At 43.9% G+C, this 22561-nt stretch overlaps 1 protein-coding gene across 16 annotated transcripts in view; it reads left to right on the top strand.

The window, feature by feature from the left end:
* Nucleotides 1–22561, top strand: part of KIAA1217 (KIAA1217 ortholog) — an 877411-nt gene that overhangs the window by 832873 nt on the left and 21977 nt on the right. For all 16 annotated transcript variants that reach the window (XM_058436624.1, XM_058436625.1, XM_058436621.1 and 13 more), the window contains 4 exons: nucleotides 9007–9182; nucleotides 15976–16106; nucleotides 17605–17752; nucleotides 20351–20792. In XM_058436624.1, the coding sequence (XP_058292607.1) occupies nucleotides 9007–9182; nucleotides 15976–16106; nucleotides 17605–17752; nucleotides 20351–20792 (897 nt within the window). The remainder of the gene's footprint in view (nucleotides 1–9006; nucleotides 9183–15975; nucleotides 16107–17604; nucleotides 17753–20350; nucleotides 20793–22561) is intronic.

Here is a 22561-nt window from a genome sequence, read left to right as displayed (position 1 = left end):
GTTCCAGAACTACTCAACTTTTCTGGCTTTCTGGGAATAAAGAACAGTGAGCAAATGTGCTTTTGAGCCTGGGAAGTTGGGCAGTTCTAAAGCACAGACTCATAGGGAAAAATAAGCACGGTGTTTCCTAACCTGGCTGTTACTGTTTCTACCTCTGTATTTGTATTCCCTGGGTCCCATTCAGCTTTCCTCCCCATCAAACTTCTGTCTTTTCAATCAAGGGAGTCTACTTAAGACAAAAACAGTTTAGAATAATTAAGCTATCTCGGCACCAATTCTCCTTCAACATGTGCAGTACTATATACCAAAAATGAACTGCAGCCCCACAGTGGTTATAAGTCCAATAATGGTGCTATCATTAGAGATATACGAAACACTAGACTAGTCTCAAAAGAACAAAAATTGAATTAGAAATTCAAATGTTCTTTGAACTGTGTTATAAAATAGTGAAACTGAATAAAACCGTTTGTGCTTGGCAGCCAGCTCCAGTAATTAGATAATTAAATCATTGGAAAATCCTAGACTGTGGAGCATATCCTATTTGAGCATTTCATTTTCAAAACTGATGGATTATTCTCAGGAATAGAAATTTGTTGCAGACACGATGAGGTGGGTAGATTTCAATGGGACAAAGGGAACCTAAGCAGAAGATCAAGGAAACCACTAAAAGCTTGTTCGTGTTATCTTCTGCTCTCCAATTTCACAGGAGTTATCAGTCCGAGAGTAGCTCTCAATCCTGGCTACTCATTAGAATTACCTGAAACCCTTAACAAAAATACCAGTGCTCAGGCACCATGGCCAGAGTCTGACTTCATTGGCACGGACTGGAGGCTGGGCACTGGTGACTCTAGAACGTTCCAGGGTAAAAACTACTGCTCTCAGGTAATATGAATGCTTAGTCCATGAAGACACCTCCTGGAAATGTTGAGATAGCCAGCTATTACCAATGACTTAAAGCCTTGACTTCGAACAATGCACCTCATTCCCAGTGGCTAATCTAATATGTTCTCTGCTAGCTACAATTGGTACAAGAGCTATACGGAACCTTTATAGTATGATATTCCCATTCCCAAATAACAGTTGGGTCTGTAATTAGCTAGCAGCAATGGGAAAGGGTTTTCTCAAGGTTTTGTACCTAACAGATGTTCTCCTCCAGTGATGATTATGTTTGCCTGTTACCTTTCCTGATATCATTTTGAAAAAAGCCCACTTTTTCTAAATAATGAACATCTTTTTCCCAAAATGCCACAGTACTTGGATTTTACCAAAGTCATCCCATATCTACAGAAGTGACTGCACTTCTGCCCCTCCTTGTGGCTGAGGAGAGAGAGATAAGCTTCCGGAAGAGATGGTACAGGTTCTGTAGAGGCCAGATAGGACTTGGCCTAAAGAGAGGATGGAGACCTTCTCCTTCTTTCATCCCCACAACTTTGTCCTTGGACCCAATCTCTTTATTCTGCTTCCTGATAAATAAACAATTGGGTTGTTCATTACATTTGTAGGACTCCTGAGAATTTACTGTCTCTTCCCAAGAGAAGGAGGAGGTAAAATAGCAACATAAAAAATAAACATAGTAGTGTATACAGCCCTTGTATTTGAAATGATAAAATTCAACACAGTTTCCTTAACGTGTCTTTTTATAAGATAGCACCTCGTGGAAATGTGCCGGGGTCTCATTTATCTTCTGACATGCATAACAATGGTCACGGGAATGCAGAGCCCTTAGAACAGCATATTGGAGTTTCCCATGTGCAACAGACCCGTGTCCCCTGCCAAGCAGAAATAATAAACGGAAGTAGTACAGGGCTTGACGATTAGGCTGCTTACAATGTACCAAGCTCTAGTCAGATCTTCAGACAACAAGAGGCTTTCTAAGATGGGGAGACAGCACCCTGATAACGTGGGTTATATAGCTATGACCAGGCATCCCTTGTCTTGTTCCCTGAAGCCTGTGGGAACAGATCCAGGTAGGGTGGGGAGTCGTTCTGAGGTCTGGCTTTCCTCCTGAATCTTTCTGATATGTGGTATAACCACTGTTCCATGTCACTGCTAGACAGCGAAGTCAGTCCAATTACATTATCCACTTTTGGCAAGACTGATAGTCTTAGATTTTACCTAAGAAATCAAAATTGAGTATGTGAGATACAGGTCCATTTTCAGGTGGGTGGAATTAGGTTTAGGCAGTTTTCTAGTTTCTCCATGGAGTGATTTGGATAACTTATCTGGTCCAATTAAAATTTTAATGGACAAGAGCATTATTTCTGTCTAAGAGTGCTTATAAAAATGGCAAAGCATTTTCAATAAATTATGTTTCCAGCTATGAGGAATAACTGCAACTCTGCTTGCCCTCCCACTGTTGACAACTAGAAAACTGAAAAATAAGCAAATGTTTGAAACAAATGTTTTCAGAAATTAGACAACACAGGACTGTAATCCTTAGGAGAATGGGGAAAAAAAAAAACCCTACAGTTGGCCCAGCTTTCTGTCTGGAGGCACTTTCAGATCTTGGTGCAGGAAGGAAAAACCCAAGCATGGCACTGACAGTGAGTTGAGGAGATAAGACCAAAGTTTAGAGAGCGCTGAAACAGCTAGAACTGATGGACTGGAGTACCAAACACAAGAAAGCTCTGCAGAGAAAGAACTACATCAATAAATGGGTCTGTTATTGAATATTAAGCCAAGCATGTACAGTATGACAGCAACCGCTAAGCCAGGCAAAGACTAAGTGGGGGCTGTAAGCCAAAAAGTTCCCGAAGTTCACACAGGCCTGGGAAGTGTTCACATTTTGAAAAGCAAAAAGTGAAGAGGCCTAGTTGAGCACCTGGGCATTTTGTAGAGATTGGAGAAGGACTGTCCCTCAGTCTTAGGACTAAACTAGCCCCAGAGGAAAGACTACCCTAGATTTAACCTAACTGCTTAAAAATAAGCCTTTAAAGGACAAAGCTGATCCACAAGTAACTGCACTATCTGCCAGAGAAAGTCCAAAATCCGTAAAGGAAAACAACAAAATTCAAAGCTCCATGCCCAGTATCCACTCAAAAATTACTAGACACGTGATGATGCTGAAAAATGTGACCTATAACCTTAAGAAAAATTTGTCAAGAGAAACCAACCAGACATGGCAGGGATAATGAAATCAGCAGCAAGGACTTCAAAACAGCTATTATAATTATTCTCAAAGATTTAAAGGAAGACATGAACATAATGAGGAAAGAAATGGAAGATATAAAAAATATCCAAGTGGAGCTTTCAAGAGCTGCAAAACAATATCCACATATGCTTAACAGAAGATTAATCACTGCCCAAAATGTCAGTCACCCTAAAAACAGCAATGGAAACTGTTCAAACTGAAGTATAGAGAGACAAAAGACAAAGAAAATGAATTAAAATGTAGTGACCAGTGAGACAATATTAATAAAAGATGAAGTGGAAAGAGAAAAATATTCAAAAAGATAATGACTGAATTTTTTCCAAATTTGATGAAAGCTGTAAATTCACAGACCAAAAAAGCTCAGTGAACCCCCAGAATGGTAAGCACAGTGGAAATTACACCATAGAACATGGTAATCAAAGTGCTAAAAACCAGGGATAAATGGAAAAATCTTCAAAGCAGCTGGAGGTGGAGAGAAAAACCCATTACATACAGAGAATCATAACTAAGAATTAATGCCAGCTTCTCATTAGTAACAAAAGGCAAGTCAGAACACAGTGGAATGACGTCTTTAAAGTATTGAAAGGAAGAAACTCTTTCAGAAAACAGAGAATACTTCCTAACTCATTTTATGAAGCCCACATTACCCTAAGAGCCAAACCAGACAAAGATATTATAAGGAAAGAAAACCACAAACCAATATCCCTCATGAAAATATATGTAACAAATCCTTAACAAAACATAGTAACTGAATCCAGCAATATATAAAAAGAATAATACATTATCCTGGGGTTTTATTCCAGGAATGCAAGATTGTTTTAATATGAAAAAAATCTATGTATTTGACCTTATTAACAGAAAAGTCGTATTTCAATAAATGCAGAAAAAGCATGTAACAAAATTTAGCATCAATGATAAAAACAGCGCTCTAGAAGTAGAAGGAAGCTTCCTTAATAAACAATGTTTGTGAATGACCTACAGAAAACATAGTTAATGGTGAAACACTAAACACATTCCCCATAAAATCAGGAGCAAGGCCAAGAAACCTACTCTCACATCTGTTTAACACTGTACTGAAGATTGTAGCAGGTTCAGTATGGCTAGAGAAAGAAATAGAGGCACGCAAATCGAAAAGTAAAATGTCGAATTGGCTTTACTCACAAATGACATGATTGTATGTGTGTCACATTAAATGGAATCTACAAAACGTGCTACTAGAAATAAGTGACTTGAGCAAGATCACAAGAATCAAGTCAATGTACACAAATATTAAAATTTTGTTATATCCATTTGTACAGTGAAATGCCACTTAGCAATAAAAGAATGAATCACTGAAAAACTCAGCAACAGGGCTGGATCTCAGAAAAACATATTCTGAACAAAATAAGCTGGACACAAAGGAGCACATGTTATATAATTCCATTTTTATAACGTTCTAGAACACAAAGAACTCAGCTATAATGACAGAAAGCAGACTGGTGGTTTCTTTGGGCTGGGGGTTGGGGATTGATTGTAAAAGGTCTCAAAGGAATTTTTTAGGGTGATAAAATATTTAGCTGTCCTTCAGCAGTGGTTACGTCAGTGTATACATTTGTCAAAATTCATCGAACTGTGCACTTAAGATGGATATGTTTTATTGTTTGTAAACTTTGTGCCTCAAGACAGTTGATTTTAACTATTGAAATGTAGGTATCACCTCTTAAGCAAAAACCAACTTAACAATTTGAGCTTCCAATAAGTAATTTACTTGAAGCATTTAGAGAAAGATGGTGATCCACATCCTATCTTTAGCACTTTTTTACACTGTGCTCAGATAAGCAGGAACTGTCCCGCAGCCTGGAGACAGTGGCAAGAACACCAGGCAGGGAGGGCAGGGGGACTGGGAAAGCAGACGGAGAACCTATGTAGACCTTGTTCATTCATGATTCACTCCTCATTGCCCACGTGCCAGCCGGTGAGCCATGACAGCTTCCCTCTTAATACCCTCAGCAGGATCCTGTAAGGCCCCCCTTTCTAGACAGGAGGATAATAAAGCCTAGAATTGTAACAGAGCCTCTCCCTCTCCTCCTCTTCTAGTAGAGTGAGTCTAGTTGCGTTTAAACATTATGCCCAGTTGTATTTTCCAATATGTTCTTATCCTTCGCAGAAACGTTATATTGTGATTCATTCATGGAGCAAATACAGTTGCCCCTTGAACAACATGGAGGTTGGGGTGCTGACCCCTCAGGCAGTAAGAAATCTATAACTTTTGGCTCCCCAAAACTTAACTACTAATAGCCTACTGTTGAGTGGAAGCCTTACCAATAATATAAACAGTTAACATATATTTTGTATGTTGTACATATTATATACTGTATTTGTTTTTTTTCACATGCCTGCTGTGTCAAATATATACTGTATTCTGACAATAAAGTAAGTTGAAGAAAAGAAAATGTTATTAAGAAAATCATAAGGAAGGGAAAATATATTGACTATTCATTAAGTGGAAGTGGATCATTATAAAGGTCTTCATCCTCATCGTCTTCTCATTGAATAGATTGAAGAAGAGAAGGGGTTGGTCTTGCTGTCTCAGGGGTGGCAGAAGAGGAAGGAAATCTACATATAAGTGGACCCACACATGCAGTTCTAACCTGTGTTGTTCAAGTGTCAACTGTATATGTTGGGCACCTACAATGTGCCACACACTGCTTGTAGCTGTGAACAAAATGGCATGCTCCCTGCCTTGATAGAAGAACAACTTGGGGTGGTGGGGAAATTGATGAGTTGAATTCAGAAGACCTGGTTCTAATCCTAACTGGGCTCTATAATTGCCGAGCAGACCCTGAACATGTCCTTTGACTTCTCAGGGCCTCACTTTTCCCACCTTTCAATTTTATGAATTTTAAATATTCCACCAATAATTTCTAGCATGATATCCATTGTTAATATCCACTATCTAACCAGACCCCAGATTCACGTAAGCTTGTTTTAAAATTTGGGCAGGAGGGTTAGGTGCCCTGCTGAGCCCCATAGCCGATGGCACAGTGACATCATCTGTCTATTCAAAAGCCCTTTTCTTAGTCCATGAAATCATCCTTGGTGGCAAATCGAATCATCTGAGGAGTTTTAGAAATTCCCAACAACCAGACAGTACCTCAGACCAGTAAAATGAGAATCTCTCAGTTGGGACCCAGGCATTGGTCACTCTTAGACCCATTTAATTATCTACTCATTTTCCCCTCACATCCCTGTCATCACTCATTCCCCCTCCCCTTCAAAGGCAGGAGCTCTGTGGGATTGGACACAGGGACTGAAGTTGAGCAAATCATCTTGATAGCACATGGCTTTGCTGTGTGTGGTTAATTGACCGATATGAACAGTGCTGACCTGTAGCCCTGCCACATCCCTGCAGTGAGAGCAAGACAAGGCACAGGAGAGCTGATCCCAACACGTATCTAAGCCCATGGGTCACAGCAGGTTTCAACCATTTAGAGGAGAATTTTGGATTCTTCACTGTTGCCTGTTCTTATCAATGTTACTGATTCATTCAGTTCATTCATTCAACAGATGTATTTTGAGTTTTCTGCTAATATGCGAGACACAGTGTACCAGAGACTCTGTGGAGGGCAGAAATTAACCAGGTGGAGGGAAGAGCATTCTGGGAGATGGGAATAGCAGGTGCAAAGGCCTGGCAAATAGGAGTCTGGCGGAGGTTGCAGTGAGCTGCGATCACACCACTGCACTCCACCCTGGGCGACAGAGTGAGACTCTGTCTCAGAAAAAAAAAAAAAGAGGAGCCTGGCGCCTGTGAAGAACTGAAATGATGTATGGCTGGAGCAGAGTGCCAGGTGCATGCAAGGAGGGAGATTAGCCACAAGGGAAGGGACCAGATTGCCCAGCACCTGGAGAATGGGCTGTAGCCAGAGAGAGCATAGGAGGATGTTATTCTCTGTACACTGTCTCTAAAACTGGCGCTTTTTGGCTGGGCGTGGTGGCTCATGCCTGTAATCCCAGCACTTTGGAAGGCTGAGGTGGATGGATCATGTAGTCAGGAGTTCGAGACCAGCCTGACCAACATGGAGAAACCCCGTCTCTACTAAAAATACAAAATTAGCCGGGTGTGGTGGTGTGGTGGGCACCTGTAATCCCAGCTACTTAGAAGGCTGAGGCAGAAGAATCGCTTGAACCCAGGAGGCAGAGGTTGCAGTGAACCGAGATCGTGCCATTGCACTCCAGCCTGGGCAACAAGAGTGAAACTCCATCTCAAAAAAAACAAACAAACAAACAAAAATGGTGCCTTTTAGCAAAATAGTGACTGACCGGTTTTTAAGACCACAATAAAAAGACATTAGCAAAAGTGGTGTGAGAGCATGATCATGAGTCCTGTAGAGAAAGTAACCAAAAGTGATACATTTCTATGTGGTTCCCTCCCAGACAAAACGCCAGGCTCCACCCACTAGTTCACCCTCCCTGTTAGCAATGGCTGGTGTGTGTTCAGGTTTAGATTGGTGCCAAACACTTTATTTTATTGTCTCACGGAGTCTCCATGACCAACCTACGAGCTATGAGATATTACTACCCCTTTTTTGGATAGACACAGAGGTTAATAGCTTGTCCATGGACACACATCTACTAAGTGGTAAAACTGGAAATCGAACCCAGGCAGTCTTTCCCAGAGGCCAGTTCATCACCATGCAGTGCTGATGTTAGGACCTAATGGTGGTTCTGCCTGTGGCCTGTGTTGAAATGTTTTATCTTTATTCAGAGAAAACAGAAGACATGATGTAGCTTTAAGCAGGTGGTGACATGGTCAGATTGTATTTCCCCTCAATTTACATGGATGATAGAAGTTGACAAAGACATCATCACCCCCATGAGATGATAAACCAGTCCATGAAACCGGAAAACAGGAAACCATTGAAATTTGTTAAATGGTATTTCAGTGGAACTTTAGGGATAATATACTAGGCATAATATCATTATTGTTACGGAGGCTGATTGAGTGAATTCACTTGATGGATCTGCTGTTAGAAAATCGTCCTGCTCCAGGGACTCAAGTGTTCAACTAGACTCCTGTGAAGCCTGAATAAAGCTCCCACCTCCTATATGCTCTGGGATGAGAAAGAATAATGTTCTGGGAACTGTTTGGAAATCGCGAGCTTCTATGTACAGGTAGTCTACCTCCAATCTAGAGAAATTCATAAATTGCCAAGAGCCCTGGACTCATCTAGAATCATCATCATTGCCAACATTAAAGTCCTATGTTTTAAGCATCTGTGATTTCATGGTACTTGGTACATGGAACCATGTGAACGAAAAGGACACGGATCCTCTTTGAACTGATACTGACATATTTCATAGCCAAATGACCACGTGTTGAGTTCCCATTCTATACCATGCGGTATTTCATGTAACCCTCAAGAATGGCCAAGGAAAGTGGATTCCCCATCCTTAGAGGTAAGGAAACGAAGATCAAGGGAGTCTAAATAATGGGCCCAAAGTCTCACAGTGGGCTAGGGAGAGAGTATGGGATTTGACCCAAAGTCTTCTTGGCTCCAAAGCAGGTGCCCTGTGCTGCTCCCTGTAAAGATACATCAATGAGAGTTTACGCCTGTTGTCTGTGATGCATTGACCAGAGTAGAAAAAGGATCCTTTGTCTTGCAGGCAGTCTGGTTGCCAGTTGGCTGCCAAAATTCAGATGTTGGTGGAAGAAGCCACATTATGTACAGTCTTTGCTCCCTTTCCTTTCTCACTGAAATAAGTAAAGATTCAGCTGCAGGGCTGTCTACCCAAAGTGCTCTGAAGATTTCAAGGCATTCACTTGCCTCCATTTCAGGCAGGCAGAGCCCACTGAGGTTGATTTTTTGTGTTTACAGCTGCAGAACCAGGACCTGCTGAGGGCGATGATGAAGAAGGCCGAGCTGGAAATCAGTGGCAAAGTGATGGAAACAATGAAGAGACTGGAGGATCCGGTGCAGCGACAGCGCGTCCTAGTGGAGCAAGAGAGACAAAAATATCTTCATGAGGAAGAGAAGATCGTCAAGAAGTTGTGGTGAGTGCCAGTCACTTGCATGTTGAGCTGTTTGACCTGCAAAGGAAAATCATCATTGCTAAGAAGGAGGTCCTTCCCAGTTGGTGGTCTTGCCCTCTCTTTATTGAGCACCTACTGTGTATAAGTTAGAGTTCTGCTGACCCTGGTATATGTGGACACTTCAGCACCTGTCCATGGAGGCCCAGGAAATTCAGTGGTCCTCAGGTGACTGAATTTCTTTAAAAGTTGCAGCATTGCTGGGCACGGTAGTTCACACCTGTAGTCCCAGTTACTCAGGAGGCTGAGGCGGGAGGATTGTTTGAGTCCAGGAGTTCGAGACCAGCCTGGGTAACATAGGGAGATCCTGTCTCTTAAAAAAAAACACACACACAAAACAGAGAGAGAGAGTTGCAGCTTCATACTCTCCTCCAGGGCTCAGCAACACACAAAATTAAAAGTAGTAAATGGCAAAACCCAATGACAAATAGGAAGCCTATATTTTATCTTAATAAATTAAAACTAATGGCCAAAATAACACAGCACTAAAATTATCTTCCTATTATTCAACTGTAGTTAAAATTGCAAAAGAAGAATTTAAATGTAAAATGTATCTGACCCAGAATGAAAGATGCTTCCTTAGCTGTTATGAATGTTATTTAAGGTTCTTATTGAAAGCATCTATCAAGTCCTACTATTGAAATGAGCAGAATTGTATTACTCCCCGGTCACCAGGCAGGCACATCTTTTATGATAATTGTATGTTTTGGTATGCAATGAAGATTTATCGTAGAACTATCTCACCTTTTAGTATAATGAATAGTAATTTTGAGGGGTTTCTCCAGTGTTGATAATTCTCTCATTTCTTGGAAAACTTAAATCTTTCAAATTGGGATTGTAAGGGAGCAATTTGCAAACTCTTCTCATGGCCATAATGAGAAGAGGTTTCCATGATGGAAAGCATTGTGTTCAATCACCTGTCTCCTCCTGGAGCTGTGGCTCATGTCACCCTGGATGCCAACCTAATGTGTTTGATTAAAATTAGAGCGTCCCTCTCAGCAGTCTAGAGGGAAAAAAACATCAATTTGAGTTATTCTTTTCCTAATAAATTAAATTAGGCCGCTGTTCATCCACATCTCAAAATAGCTTCCAAAATTCTACTTAGTTCACACATTTATAGACAGAGTTAATCACCCACCATGAGTTGGTAAGGCTGTTATTTGTCTGAAATGTCTTTGTGACAGCCCAATTATCTAAAACTAGGTCTCCAGTTTCTTCTTTAAAACTTCTTTTAAAATGCATATCCTGGCTGGGCACGGAGGCTCATACCTGTAATCCCAGCACTTTGGGAGGCCGAGGCAGCCGGATCACCTGAGGTCAGGAGTTCAAGACCAGCCTGGCCAACATGGCGAAACCCCATCTCTACTAAAAATACAAAAAAAAAAAAAAAAAAAAAAAAAAAGCTGGCCATGGTGGTGTGTGCCTGTAGTCCCAGCTACTCAGGAGGCTGAGGCAAGAGAATTGCTTGAACCCGGGAGGGGAAGGTTGGGGTGAGCTGAGATTGCACCACTGCACTCCAGCCTGGGCAACAGAGCACAACTCCATCTCAAAAAATAATAGTAAAAATAAAAATAAAAATATATATCATTTTAATAACATTTATATAAATTATCCAATAAAATTATGAAAAAAAATTTTTTGAGATGGAGTCTTGCCCTGTTGCCCAGGCTGGAGTGCAGTGGCATGATCTCAGCTCACTGCAACCTCTGCCTCCCGGGTTCAAGCCAATTCTCCTATGTCAGCCTCCCGAGTAGCTGGGATTACAGGTGCACGCCATGATGCCCAGCTAATTTTTGTATTTTTAGTAAAGAACCATATTGGTCAGGCTGGTCTCAAACTCCTGACCTCAGGTGATCCACCTGCCTCAGCCTCCCAAAGTGTTGGGACTACAGGCATGAGCCACCACGCCCGGCCAGTAAATTTCTTTTTTTAAAAAAAATTGTGTTTATTGGTTAGCTGAGATAATTCTCACTTCTGGCCTAGAAAAGCCATCTTTAATCTCAATAATACTCTGAGATTATAGCCTGGCATAGGAATGAGACAGAAAAGGTAGTGGAATGAACATATCATAAGAGGGCTTTATCTGGTTGGATTTCTGGGGAAGGCCACAGATGAGTAAAATATGCAAAGAGCCCTTGAAGATCTTCAGTCTAGCAAAGCCAGCCTGATAAATAGGAGTATAGCCCCGAACAGGGGATTTACAGGTACCAGTTGTACCCACACAAAAGAGAGACTAACCCAGGGATCAGGAAGACGTAACCTGAATGAAGTCATTCTTTGTATGACCCACAGGCCACAAACAGTATCTTGCACATAGTAGTTTCAGAAATGGTTTGTTAGGCTGGGCACAATGGTTCACACCTATAGTCCCAGCAGTTTGGGAGGCTGAGGTGGGAGAATCACTTGGGACCAGGAATTCAAGAACAGGCTGGGCAACATAACAGGACCCTGTCTGTACTAAAAAGAAAAAATTAGCCAGGTGTGGTGGCATGCCTCTGTAGTCTCAGCTACTCAGGAGGCTGAAGCAGGAGGATCGCTTGAGCCCAGGGGTTCAAGGCTGCAGTGAGCTATGACTGCGCCACTGCATTCCAGCATGGACATCAGAGCAAGACCCAATCTCTAAAACAAGAAAGAAGAAAGAAAGAAATGGTTTGTTAAACTCAACTGAGGTGGCCTTGAAGATGGGGAGATTGCATCAGCAGAGGGTAGAAACGGAAGGACCTCCAGGCAGTAGAACCCTGCAAACCAACAAGTTTCTGGCCTGGAAAATGCAAGATGTCTTTAGAGAACTGGGGAGCAGTCCAGTTAGGCAGCAGAGTTGGGTGCAAGATACTAATAACATCCCATATTTGGGGAGTGCCATTCCCATTTGCACTCTGACTTCCTGTATCTTAGACCATACTCAGGCCTCACATACCTGCTTGATGCCTGTCTGGGCTGTGCCTACAGAGATTGGAAGATTCCGTAAGAGAAACCTGGATTTCTGGCTTTTCTTGAAAGTTCCGGGGTTCAACCCCAGATTCACAATTTCTGTGGATGGAGCTTAGGAATCTGCAGTTTACAAAGCTGGTGATTCTGAAGCACCTTCACATTTGAGAGTTACTGCCTAGAATGATGAGGAAGACACTGAGTGTTTGGGTTTTTTTGGTTTTTGTTTTTGATCAAGGAAGTAGCAAAGCTAGAGCTGTATTGGAGAGAGGTCCCTCTGGTGATCATGTGTGGGACTGGTTGAGGGGAAAATAGATCAGTGACTAGGAGACCATATGGGAAGCTACTGTATCCGTCAGGCAAAAGGCAGCGAGGCCTGAACCACATAGTGGAAGTAAGAATGAAGTCAAATGCGAAACGTCCTACGGTATTCACCACCTAAGACTAGCTCTCAAAATTCTTCTTTAAAACACCTTTTGAAATATATGTCCTTTTGGCTGGGTGCAGTGGCTCATGCCTGTAACCCCAGCACTTTGGGAGGCTGAGGTGGGAAGATCGCTTGAGCCCAGGAATTCAAGACCAGCCTGGGCAACATAGGAACACAGGGACACCCCATGTCTACAAAATACAAAGTAAAAATAAAAATAAACCCTAGCCGGGCATGGTGGCACACACCTGTGGTCCCAGCTACTCGGGAGGCTGAGGTAGGAGGATGGCTTGAGCCTGGCAGGTCAAGGCTGCATGATCACACCGCTGCACCCCAGCCTGGGTAACAGAGCAAAACCCTGTTAAAAAAAAAAAGCTAAAAATATCTATATACATATATATCCTTTTAATAATGGTAGTGTAAATTTTCCTTCCATAAGGTATAAAGTAGGTTAACTGATAGGATGGCTAGAGCTGAATGGAAAGAGAGCAGTTATAAAAGACAACTGGAAATAGCTAGAAGAGAAGAACTAGAATGTTTCTAGCATGAAGAAAAGACAAATATTTAAGGTGACAGATATCCCAAGTACACTGATTTGATCTCTACAAATTGTATGTACTAAATTATCACATGTACCCAAAACTCACATCTATTATGCGTCTATTTTTAAAAAGAGCTTATTTTTTAAAAGCGAGAAATTTCAACTCTGGAATATCAGAACAGCGATATCCCTCTTTCCTTCCCCTCTCCCTCCTCGTTCTCCTTTTCCTTCTTCTCCTTCTTCTTCTTCCAAGCACTAGAATATAAGTCTCCTTGTGGAGCACGTTAGATTGAATTACTGGTGAGCCATTCAGAAGGCAGAGAGAAGAAATTTGGGTCTAAAACTATGAAGAGATGGGCTGGGCACAATGATTCACACCTGTAATCCCAGCACTTTGGGAGGCCAAGGTGGGTGGATCACTTGAGGTCAGGAGTTAGAGACCAGTCTGGCCAGCATGGTGAATCCCTATCTCTACTGAAAATACAAAAATTAGCTGGGCATGGTGGCAGGCACCTGTAATCCCAGCTACTCAGGAGGCTGAGGCAAGAGAGTCACTTGAACCTGGGAGACGGAGGTTGCAGTAAGCTAATATCGGGCCACTGCACTCCAGCCGGGGTGACAGAGAGAGACTTTGTCTAAAAATAAAAAATAAAACTATGAAAAGAAATTGGGTCTAGATAATTTCTACATGAAAATAATAATTGGTCTTCTAATAACAGTCAAGTGAAATACATTCCAACAAACTGCATGCTTCTTTTTAACAAAGCTAGGATGAAAAGCAACTTAAACAAATAGAATGCTGTAAACTGTGACATCTATGAATATCTGACATTCTGTGGAGCAAAGCTGATATTTCAAAAATCATATTGATTACCATGTCAAAAATGTATTTCCAGCATTCATTTTAGCCCCATGTCTCTCTTACATTTTTGAATTAACAAATGTGATTTTTAATGTTTTATCTAAAGTAGGTATCATAAACGTTTGCAGAGAAGTGACATTGTTGTATACAATTGTACCAATATACATTTCTGTATGTTCCATAAAGCTGTGAAGTTTAAGAGTCTCTGTATGCAAGGTTGTAAAATCCAAGAGGCATATTGTATAGAAGAGATCAAAACAGAATTCTAGGCAGACTGACTTTGAGTCAGATAACAGCTCCTTGAAGTATTAATTACCCCCTGACAGACATGTTGGTTGTTAACGGAACCAGGAAAATATTTGGTCCTTAGCTCTTCCAGCAAAGCTTTGCAGGACTGGACACTGTGTCCAGTCAATGCAGGGAAGTCATTCTGTTTGGTTATGCAATAGAAAAGAACTTTTCCACATGAAGTTACCATATTTAGAGCCTTTCAGTGGGGTGGCACAATCTCTTCGTGTCAAGAATGCAACAGCTCTAGGAAGTTTCCCATGGGTGTGTTCACAGAACACTGGGCCCCTTTCCATAGTTTACAGACGTGGACAATGAGCAGATGAGGCTTTTCCCCTCTGGTCCTGAAGTAGCATCATTTCATCTGAAATGGCCACAGCAATTTTGGTTTATTTTTCATAACAGAATGAAAGACATCACCAAAAACTCCATCCCACTTCTTGCAGGGAAGGAATTTGTCATTTTCCCTGGGATCCTGTTGAACACATGTGGCATCCTTCCTGAACCCCTCCCGCAGCTGCCATGCGATCCAGAGCCCCATCCACTTGCCCACCCAAGTGGAAAAGGCCTTCGAGGGCCATCAGTTTGCAGATGACACCGTGCATTCGTTTTTCTCTTTCGGACGCTGGCTCCACACTCCGGGCTCCAGGAGGTGGAATCGCTGTTCACTTACTGCCCCCTACTGGTCTGCATTTCTGAAAGTTCTTTATCCCTGTTTCCTTGAGAGAGATTTTTCTCTTCGTAGATGTATAGGTGTTTAGGATGGGGTTAGTAATGTGTCCAAGGAGGTGGTTGTTTTCTGAAGGGTGAGACCTCGTCTCCGATCTCTGTCTCTTGGAGCTAGTATTCCCCTCTATCCACAGACACCACGTCTGTCGTCATTTTTATTTTCTGCAATCATTTCTTCTCTTGGTAGCTTGGAGAAGAAAGAGTTCATCCTTGTTGATGAGACAATCAGTATAAACCAGAGGTTCTCATTTAGGGGCAATTTTGCTCCCCCTTCCCCAGGGACATTGGACAATGTCTGGGTCTGGAGACATTCTGGTTTGTCACAAGTTGAGGTAGGCAAAGTTGCTACTGGCATCCAGTAGATGAAGCCCAGGGGCGCTGCTAAACATCCTACCATGCAGTTTCCTCACACCACAGCGAAGAATTACGCAGCCCAAAATGTCAAATGCTGAAGCTGAGAAGCCTGATATTAACCAATGTGGGCTTCTTGTTTTACTGCACCGCAGGTCGGTCTCCCTCTCTCTCTCTCTCTCTTTCTCCCTCTCTCTCCTACTCCACCCTTCCACCTATCCCTCCCTCTGTCCCTCTGCTGGCATCAGCACCACTGAATATAAAGACTGGGTCCTCTGTTAGCCAGGCACAATCGTCCCTTGGGCCAATGTGGAACGTTCCCTGGAAAACCCTCCTTGTACCTGCCTCACACCACTTCAACATGTTCCCAGCCACTGTTAAAGACAAGCGACCCCCCTCCACCACCACCACAGGAAAGGCAGGGGAAGGGCTGGGGCTCTATGCAGATATACAGAATCAGAGGCTGAGACGGACACTTGGTCCCCGCACTCCCCCCACCACCACACGAAAGGCAGCGGGGAGGAGCTGGGGCTCTATACGAAATCAGAGGCTGAGAAGGGCACTCGGCCCCTGCCCTTCCTCTGCGAGGCCTCGTGTTCAGCTCTATGTGCTGGTGTCCTTGCTCCTGCAGCGAGTTGGAAGACTTTGTTGAAGACATGAAGAAGGAGTCCACGGCAGCCAGCCGATTGGTTACGCTGAAAGACGTGGAAGATGGGGCTTTCCTCCTGCGTCAAGTGGGAGAAGCTGTAGCTACCCTGAAAGGTAAGCTTTCTGCTGAGTTGGGGGAGGAGTCTGAGCTGTCTTTCCTGCGGTGTTTAAAAATCTGCCACATAGAGAAGGATTCATTCATGTATGCAAGTATTTATTAAACACCTACATGTGCCAGGCATTGTTCTGGACACTTGGGATACCCCACAGCACAAAGCAGGTGCACATCCCCCTCTTCTTGGAGCTGGTATTAGAGTGGGTGCTGTAAGATTTCACACTAAATGATTCCAGTAACACTTCTCTTTGCTAGGCTCTTACAGTGCACCGGGATGCATGTGTCAAACCCATTAAAAACACAAAGTGGGAGGATCACTTGAGCCCAGGAGTTCAAGACCAGCCTCAGCAATATAGAGAGACCCACATCTCTACCAAAAAAAAAGAAAAAAAAAAAATATATATATATATATATACACACACAAATTAGCCAGGCGTGGTGGCGCATGCCTGTGGTACCAGCTACTTAGGAGGCTGAGGTGGTAGGATCTCTTGAGCCTATGAGGTCAAGGCTATGGTGAGCCACCATTGCACCACTGCACTCCAGCCTGGCAGCCTAGGTGACAGAGTGAGACCCTGTCTCCAAAAAATAAATAAATAAAAACCAAAAAATTAAAAATTAAATTAAATTAAAAACCTGTAACCAGGCATGGTGGCTCACGCCTGCAATCCTAGCACTTTGGGAGGCCAAGGCAGGAGAATTGCCTGAGGCCAGGAGTTCAAGACCAGCCTAGGAAACATAACAAAACTCCATCTCTTAAAAAAAAAAAAAAAAAAAATGCAGGCATAGTGGCTCATGCCACTTTGGGAGGCCGAGGCTGGCAGATCACCTGAGGTAAGGAGTTCGAAACCAGCCTAGCCAACATAGTAAAACCCCGTCTGTACTAAAAATACAAAAATTAGCTGGGCATGGTGGTACAAACCTGTAGTCCCAGCTACATAGGAGACTGAGGCAGGAGAATTACTTGAACCCAGGAGGCAGAGGTTACAGTAAGCCAAGATCATGCCACTGCACTCCAGCCTGGATAACAGAGCGAGACTCCATCTCAAAAAAAGAAAAAAAATTTTAATTAGCTGGGCATGGTGGTGTGCAGCACCTAAATAGTCCCAGCTATCCAGGAGGCTGAGGCAGGAGGATCGCTTGAGCCCAGGTGTTTGAGGCTCCAGTGAGCTCTGATCATGCCACTGCACTCCAGCCTGGATGACAGAGTGAGACCCTGTCAATCAGTCAAATTAAAAAGTAATAATAATAACCCTAATGGTCAATTGGCTTTATCCCAAATACACAGACAGGAAACAGGCCTAGAGGAGCTTTACCCTTGCCCAAGGTGAGTTTCTCCAATGCTCCTCTGTGCTCTTAACCCACTGCCACCCGAAGATGTGTGAGCCGCCCTGTGGCTTGCGAACTCTGCACTTCTCTGTCCAGTATCGGAGTGCGGGATGAGGGTTGTCGTTTGGCTTTTTCTCCTCCAATTCACCTGCTGGTTTGGGCCTGCAGGAGAATTTCCAACCTTACAAAACAAGATGCGAGCCATCCTGCGCATAGAAGTGGAGGCCGTGCGGTTTCTGAAGGAGGAGCCACACAAGCTGGACAGTCTCCTGAAGCGTGTGCGCAGCATGACAGACGTCCTGACCATGCTGCGGAGGTGACCGGGCCCTGATCGTGCTGGGGGTGGCCTGCGGAGGGGTGCACTGGGAAAGCGAGAGTGGAGGTTTGGGACTTCAGGCTTCCACCATGCTCCCAGGACATATCCAGTGTCCTGAGGAAAAGCCCCAAGTCCTTCTCACCCTTGAACTTTTATTGCAATATGGCTTGAGGTTCTAATTCTTCAACACAGGATTGCTAGGTGGAGCCCATCCTAGGGTTTAAAATTAATAGACACAGTAAACATTGTTTTAAAATCATCTGAAAGGCCAGGTGTGGTGGCCACTCAGGAGGTAGAGGCAGAAGGATCCCTTGAGCCCAGGAGTATGAGGCTGCGGTGAGCTATGACTGAGCCACTGCACTCCAGCCTGGGCAACAGAGAAAGACTCCATTTCTTTTAAAAAAATCATCAGAAGGTGGGTTTTTTAAAATAACATTTTGAAGTTGAAAAATTGATTGAAGTAATTTATTAGCCTCCTTCACTTCAGGGGCATAGATGAATTCAGTTCAAAGAAATGTAATAGAAGTAAACGAAGTCTTTCTTAAATGACCTCCTGAAGGCGTATCTGTGAGACTGTTGGTCCCGCCTAGAAAAGAGAAACAAAGCCTTTTGAGTGGCCTGGGCCAGGCTCCCTTACTAAAGGTAAACCTGCTCATCAAAGAGGTCACAGTGGAGTAAAGACCAAAAGAAATTCAGGAATTTCACTGAAAAGAAAATTCCAGGACTCCACACTCACTGAAAACACATATGCATGCAAAATTTGTGTTGCCAAAAGTACCTTCACTGGCCAGGCACAGTGGCTCACACCTGTCATCCCTGCACTTTGGGAGCCGAGGTGGGTAGATCACTTGAGGTCAGGAGTTCGAGACCAGCCTGGCCAACATAGTGAATTCCCATAGGAATTACAGGCAGTGGCGTGCCTGTAATCCCAGCTACTTGGGAGGTTGAGGGAGGAGAATTACTTGAACCCAGGAGGTGGAGGCTACAGTGAGCCGAGGTTGTGCCACTGCACTCCAGCCTGGGAGACAGAGCATGAAGTCACCTTCATGGAGATGATTATTGAAAATGGGAAAGAACACTGGGTGCAGTGGCACATGCTTGTAATCCCAGCTACTCAGGAGGCTGAGATGGGAGGATCACTTGAGCCCAGGAGTTCAAGGCTGCAGTGAGCTATGATCGCGCCACTGCACTCCAGCCTGGGTGACAGAGCAAGACCCACCATCTCTACAAAAAATTATTTTAAAAATTAGCCAGGAAGGGTGGTGTACACCTGTAGTCCCAGCTACTTAGGAGGCTGAGGCAGGAAGATCTCTTGAACGTAAGAGTTTGAGGCTGCAGTGGGCTATGATTGAGCCACTGCACTCCAGCCTGGGCAACAGAGCGACGCCCTGTTTCTTAAAAGAAAATGGAAGAGAGGGTTAAGGCAGAATGATAGGGAAAGGAGAGAACAAATCCTTGGGGATCTTTAAGAATCTAAGGCATTGGGGTAAAAAAAGAAACAGCAAAAGAAAGAGCAGTGAGTAGCAGAAGAGTTATAGAATGCAATGTCTTTTTTCAAATAAAAAAAAGCAATATAATAAAAAGGGGATGAGGGACTAACTAAAAATTAGAGGTCAAGTACCATGTTTGACATTGTCTCACACACAACTTTACAATGTTAATGTTAGTCCTAACAACAGGCCCTGAGGAAGTCATTATCATCACCATCGTCATCCCCATCTTCATCATTACATTTTATGCAAAAGCACCTGAGGCAGTTATATAAAACACGAGGATTTTTATAATATAAAATGATTCAAAGTCGAGACCATCCTGGTAACACAGTGAAACCCCGTCTCTATAAAATACAAAAAATTGGCCGGGTGGTGGGGGGCCTGTAGTCCAGTGCGATCGAGGTGAGGCAGAGAATGGGTGAACCGGAGCGAGTTGCAGTGAGCCGTGGCCTGATCCACCTTGGGTGACAGAAAAAAAAACAAAAACAAACAAAAAAAAAACCATGAAATAACTGATATTCAGATACAGATCTGACACAAGACACCCTGTCTTTTCCACTGCATCATGGGTGGGGAGGGACATAGAGCTTCAAATGACTCCAAACACCAGAGGAAGTTGAGGAGTAAACACGACCGTTAGATTTGGAGTCACTGTGTACCTTGTGGCAAGACTTGGTTGAATCCAGGTGGGGAAGCCAGTGAGCAACAGGTTGAGATACAGAAGAGCAAACAGAAGGAATTAGAATGTGGGCTGCCCGCCCAAGATGCTTGGCAGTGAAAAGAGGAGGGAACAAGCAAACTTTTGGCTTCGAACTAAGCATATTTGAGGGCCGCATAGGCCAGAATCGGGTGGAGGAGTTAGAGAGGCTGCTGTTAGACTCATGGTTCATTTTCTTCTACCCACCCCCAAAACAATGATGGAGTTGCAAGGGTCTGAGCACAACCGCACTAGCAGAAAGGGATATGTCCATACATGTCCCTAAGCGGCTACTCCGAGCTTTGGGATGTGTGACTCTCACCTGGCTTTGGGATGACATAGCCTGCAAGTATACCACCATGAGAAAGTGACATGAGAGTTAATGCTGCTGTGCATGGTTTCTCCTAGACTCGTCACTGATGGGCTCCTGAAAGGCACGGACGCTGCCCAAGCTGCACAGTACATGGCTATGGAAAAGGCCACGGCCGCCGAAGTCCTGAAGAGCCAGGAGGAGGCAGCCCACACCTCCGGCCAGCCCTTCCACAGCACACGTGCGCCTGGCGATGCGAAGTCGGAAGTGGTGCCTTTGTCCGGCATGACGGTTCACCACGCTCAGAGCTCCCCTGTGGTCATCCAGCCCTCCCAGCACTCCGTGGCCCTGCTGAACCCTGCTCAGAACTTGCCTCACGTGGCCAGCTCCCCAGCCATCCCCCACGAAGCAACCTCCACCCTGCAGACGTCGCAAGCTCCGCACTCCCCACAGATGCCCATGAATGGGTCTGCCATGCAGAGCTTGTTCATTGAAGAAATCCACGGTGTGAGTGCCAAGAACAGGGCAGTGTCTATCGAGGTAGAGTCCTATTTCCATTTCTCATAACCCCATAAAGGAGTCTGATACATGGACCTTCCCCTTAAAGCATTTATAGGCCAGATGATGACATAATTGTGTATGGATCAGAGACAGAGTTTTGGAAGTGGAAGTGGGATTCAGTGGCCAGGTTAAGAGACAGGTCATCTGGTTTCAGAGAAGGGTGAGACATCTAGCCTGCAGGAAGGTGAGACAGCGGTGTGCTGGTAAGTGTTTAACAACCAGCTCTCTTGTAGTAGTTGTGGCGGTGGGGCGGGGAGGCGGTGGGGGGAGGGGGTGGTGCGTGCAGATCTATGTGTGGCATTTGCCAGTTTCCATGGTGTAAATATCACAACCATGGCTGATTTCAAGTTATGACATGACACCATTTCTGCTGAAGTTGGGAAGAAATGTGACAATCAGCTCTCCTGGGCCAGGACAAGCTGACTTCAAGCACTCCACTGAGGTGAAGGCAGCCTGGGGAGGGTCTGCCACTCATCTAGATGATAAGTGGAACCTGGTTAGCAGGGGAGGGCGGTGAAGGCATCCTAGGATATTAAAATGCTGGATCAAAGTCTGGGCTAAGTGGAACAAGAATGAGGACCTAAGACTGGGGAAATGGGCTGGAAACTGACTTGAGAGCTTGAAAAACAGTCCATGATGTTTGGAGTTTATTTGGAAGGTATCAGAGAAATGCTGCAGCTTTAATCCGTGATTTTTTTTTAATGGCATTCCTCTGGAAATTAATCTAGAAACAACATACAGAATTGATTGAGGTGGTGGGTCTAGAATTAAGAGAGCTGGATGAGAAGTTACTATAGTCATCTAAGAATGAACGGTAGAGCAGTCAGAATGAAAAGAGAAAACTAGGCCATAAGATCAAATGACATGAGGCTCACGCCTGTATTACCAGCACTTTGGGAGGCCGAGGCGGGTAGATTGCTGGAACACGAGTTCAAGACTAGCCTGGGCAACATGGCAAAATCCCAACTCTACCAAAAAAAATATACAAAAATTAACTGGGCGTGGTAGCACATGCCTGTAGCCCTAGCTACTCAGGGGGTTGAGGTGGGTGGATCACCTAGGCCCAGGAAGGTCAAGGCTTCAGTGAGCCAAGATCACACCACTGCACTCTAGCCTGGGCGACAGAGTGAGACCCTGTCTTAAAAATCATAAGATCAAATGACATATTATGTTTTTAAATATTCTTTTTATCAAGGGCTGGTACCAGTGCTCCGATAACACATTTGTCTTTTCTACTTCTCTTTTTCTTCTTGCCTTGTAACTTTTCCTCCACTCATTTGCTTTATCACCCAACAACCTTGTCCTAACCCTCCTGCCTCTACTGAAAGTCACCAGTGGAGAGCTCAGGTTGAGTATATTGAGACGACCTGGCAAAAGTGCCACAGCTGCGGTCACGGCCTCGGGGCCTCTGAACACTAGGTGGTTTCTCTGTGTTGCAAGGGCCCTGGCTTGCCCCTAATCAGAGCCAGCTATTTTAAAAATGCATATCACAAGGGTATGGAAATGTGATTGATGGGGTGTGATTCTATTCCCAGTACCTAGTAGGGCAGGGGAGGGAAAGACATTTCCTCCTAAGAATTGGCAGATCCGTCACTTAAGACATCTTGCCACTTTAAACATCTCAACATTTAAAGGATGTCAGTATGATGGCACTCTTACTTAACAAATCTCTATTGAGAACCTAGTGGGCATAGTGATCATTGTGATGTGTGTATTTTACACTTGGAGAGGAGACACGAGTCATCTCT

This window comes from Hylobates moloch, unplaced genomic scaffold, assembly GCF_009828535.3.
Source record: "Hylobates moloch isolate HMO894 unplaced genomic scaffold, HMol_V3 SCAFFOLD_3, whole genome shotgun sequence".
NCBI lineage: Eukaryota > Metazoa > Chordata > Mammalia > Primates > Hylobatidae > Hylobates > Hylobates moloch.
Note: the sequence above shows the minus strand (reverse complement) of the source record. Positions and strands in the feature narration are given on the sequence as shown.